The sequence below is a fragment of the Penaeus chinensis genome, chromosome 19, assembly GCF_019202785.1.
Source record: "Penaeus chinensis breed Huanghai No. 1 chromosome 19, ASM1920278v2, whole genome shotgun sequence".
NCBI lineage: Eukaryota > Metazoa > Arthropoda > Malacostraca > Decapoda > Penaeidae > Penaeus > Penaeus chinensis.
The window spans coordinates 24,000,844-24,003,343 of NC_061837.1; the positions used below are offsets into that span (position 1 = coordinate 24,000,844).

At 35.2% G+C, this 2,500-nt stretch overlaps 1 protein-coding gene across 1 annotated transcript in view; it reads left to right on the top strand.

Moving 5' to 3' along the window:
• LOC125034969 overlaps positions 1-2,500 on the top strand; it is a 37,664-nt gene that overhangs the window by 3,750 nt on the left and 31,414 nt on the right. The window contains exons 2-3 of the mRNA XM_047627016.1: positions 1,791-1,950; positions 2,426-2,459. Of these exons, the coding sequence (XP_047482972.1) occupies positions 1,791-1,950; positions 2,426-2,459 (194 nt within the window). The remainder of the gene's footprint in view (positions 1-1,790; positions 1,951-2,425; positions 2,460-2,500) is intronic.

Here is a 2,500-nt window from a genome sequence, read left to right on the forward strand (position 1 = left end):
TTTTTTTTGTTTTTTTTTAGATTTGTTACGATATGTGTATAGGCTTGTATATTTATGTTTAGTTTTTTATGCTTGTTTTTTTCAACATAGAATAAAAAAATAAAGTGTTTTCTCAATGAAGACATATAACATTCACTTTTTTCTCCCTTCTTTTATAAATTTATCCGCTGCGGGAATGTTATTATTTTTTGTTGTATAACGGAATTAACTGTCATCAAACAAATGACCTACAAAATTCGAAATTTCAGACTCCTTATTATTTTAAAAACAATTGTGAACATGCGTCGGGTGGCGTGCCAGTAACATCTCTCTAAATGTCCTCTTTGCATTTGTTATCTGAGGAAAATGAACTTGAACCTTGAACTTTTGTTAGGGCGCCGGTAGTTTGAAGAAGTTTAAAAAAGTTTTGAATATTAAGATGGACTGAGTGAGGCGAAGGAGGGAGGGGGGAGAGGGAGAAGAGGGCAACCGGCATATAATACATAAAAGTAAAAACGAAGATAGGGTTTTGTCACAAAGAGAAGTTACATCGTGTAGAGTTAATGAATAAATACAAAACGGGTATAAGTACAGCATATGAAAAGAATGAAAAGAAGAGACATGCTATAGATATTTGCAAAGTAAACTTTTATGAAATCAAGTAAAGGGAGCAATGTGATAAAATAATAATAATAATAGTAATAATAGTAATAATAGAAATCATAGATCTGATAATGATAAATACTTCTTTTTTTAATGTATGAAACGCATTGAAAAACATTATATCATCACATAAAATCAAACTGTACCAACTTATATGCAAATTATAATAACCAAGAATATGATAGTAGTTTTCTCTCGATTAGCGAATGATTTGTAGGTTACTGGTTATCTCAGTAAAATAAAAATTTCATAATATTTATCTCCCGCGTTTGAAAAAAGACACGAAAAAGGGAAAGAAAAAAATAAAAAAATGACTTAATCACATCTTTTAATTCATCTTGGTGTTATAATAAACCATTTGATCAATAACCGGATTTGCACAAGAAGTCACAGTGAGGAAACTACTACGGAGCTGAAAAAGAGGAAAATACTATAACGGGAAATCACTACCGATGAGACGGCCCTCTGTGTGGTCTATTTATTTTCCTTTAACCTTCCTAACTTCTTTTTCTTTTTCTTCTTCTTCTTCTTCTTCTTCTTCTTCTTCTTCTTCTTCTTCTTCTTCTTCTTCTTCTTCTCCTTCTCCTTCTTCTTCTTCATCTTCTTTCGTCGTCTTCTTCTTCTTCTTTTGTTTTACCATCCATAGTGCTTTTGATTTTACCACTAATCCTCTATGCGCCAGTGCCTTATCTTGTCCATATATGAACTGAATCTTCTTGAACATTTGGTAGGAAAGTATGAACTGTAATAAATGATTTCACCGTTTTTTATACATTTCTGTAGACATTTGATATGCATAGTTACATTTTCTATAATGTGTTATAGAATGTGTGATGGAAAATAAAAATCTTAAACGTCAAGACTTCATTTTTTTTGCGGACTTTATTCATTACATTTATACTCCATCTACGTCTCCTTCAAACTACGCCCATTTTCCAAACTTCCCCCTTATCTCTTTCTTTCTTTCTTTCTTTCTTTCTTTCTTTTTATTACGTGTTCCATTTTTCCTCCAAACTTCGTCTTGATATGCATATACCCCCCACCCCTCACTCCCCCCCACATGCTCTATAATTATTTCCCAAAAATCCTCATCTTATTCATTTCCATTCGCATGAAACTCAACCTCCTTTTCTCCTCTCCCACCTTAGTCCTTAAAAGGTGAAAGATACAGGTTCAAGGTTGTCGTAGAGGAGTTAAAAGCAGCGTCCACCTCGGAATACAACACCGCCCTCGTCGCCTTCATCAACTGCATCATCATCTCCACGCCGCAGCTCAAGGATAGGATAAGAATAAGAAACGAATTTATAGGTTAGTTTGTGGTTTTGGTGTTGTTTGGGTGTTGGGTTGATTTTTGGGGGGGGATTTTCTTTTGGTGTGTGGATTGGTGAGAATCGTGGTGATGATTTCGGTACTTTTAGAGCTGTCCTATATTCATTCAGCAGTCTGCTATCTGAATATCTGACAAATCCACCTTGATGTCTGAACACGGTCATATACCTAACAACAACGATTGCGAAGAATGTTGCACATCTCACCAATCCACCGATATATTTTTTTTCTGGCCTCTGGGTTTCAAAGAGTTAGAATGACCTTGTGCGGTTGCGTGCGGAGCGTACATCGGCTCCTTATGCAGCGCACGAAGGCCAAACAAGGAGATTTCACCCAAACTTGAAGTAGTGATCTGAGACCATTTGGCGAGGAGTCGGTGCATATGTTATTATTTTTTGTTTAGTTTCGACTCGTGAAATCGCATTTTCTTATTTATTCTTTTTCCTACTTTCAGGTCTTAAGGTCCTTGATGTTATCAGTAAACTCAGGTAAGTTTCCCCTCTCCCCTTCTGTTATTATGCAAAAAACA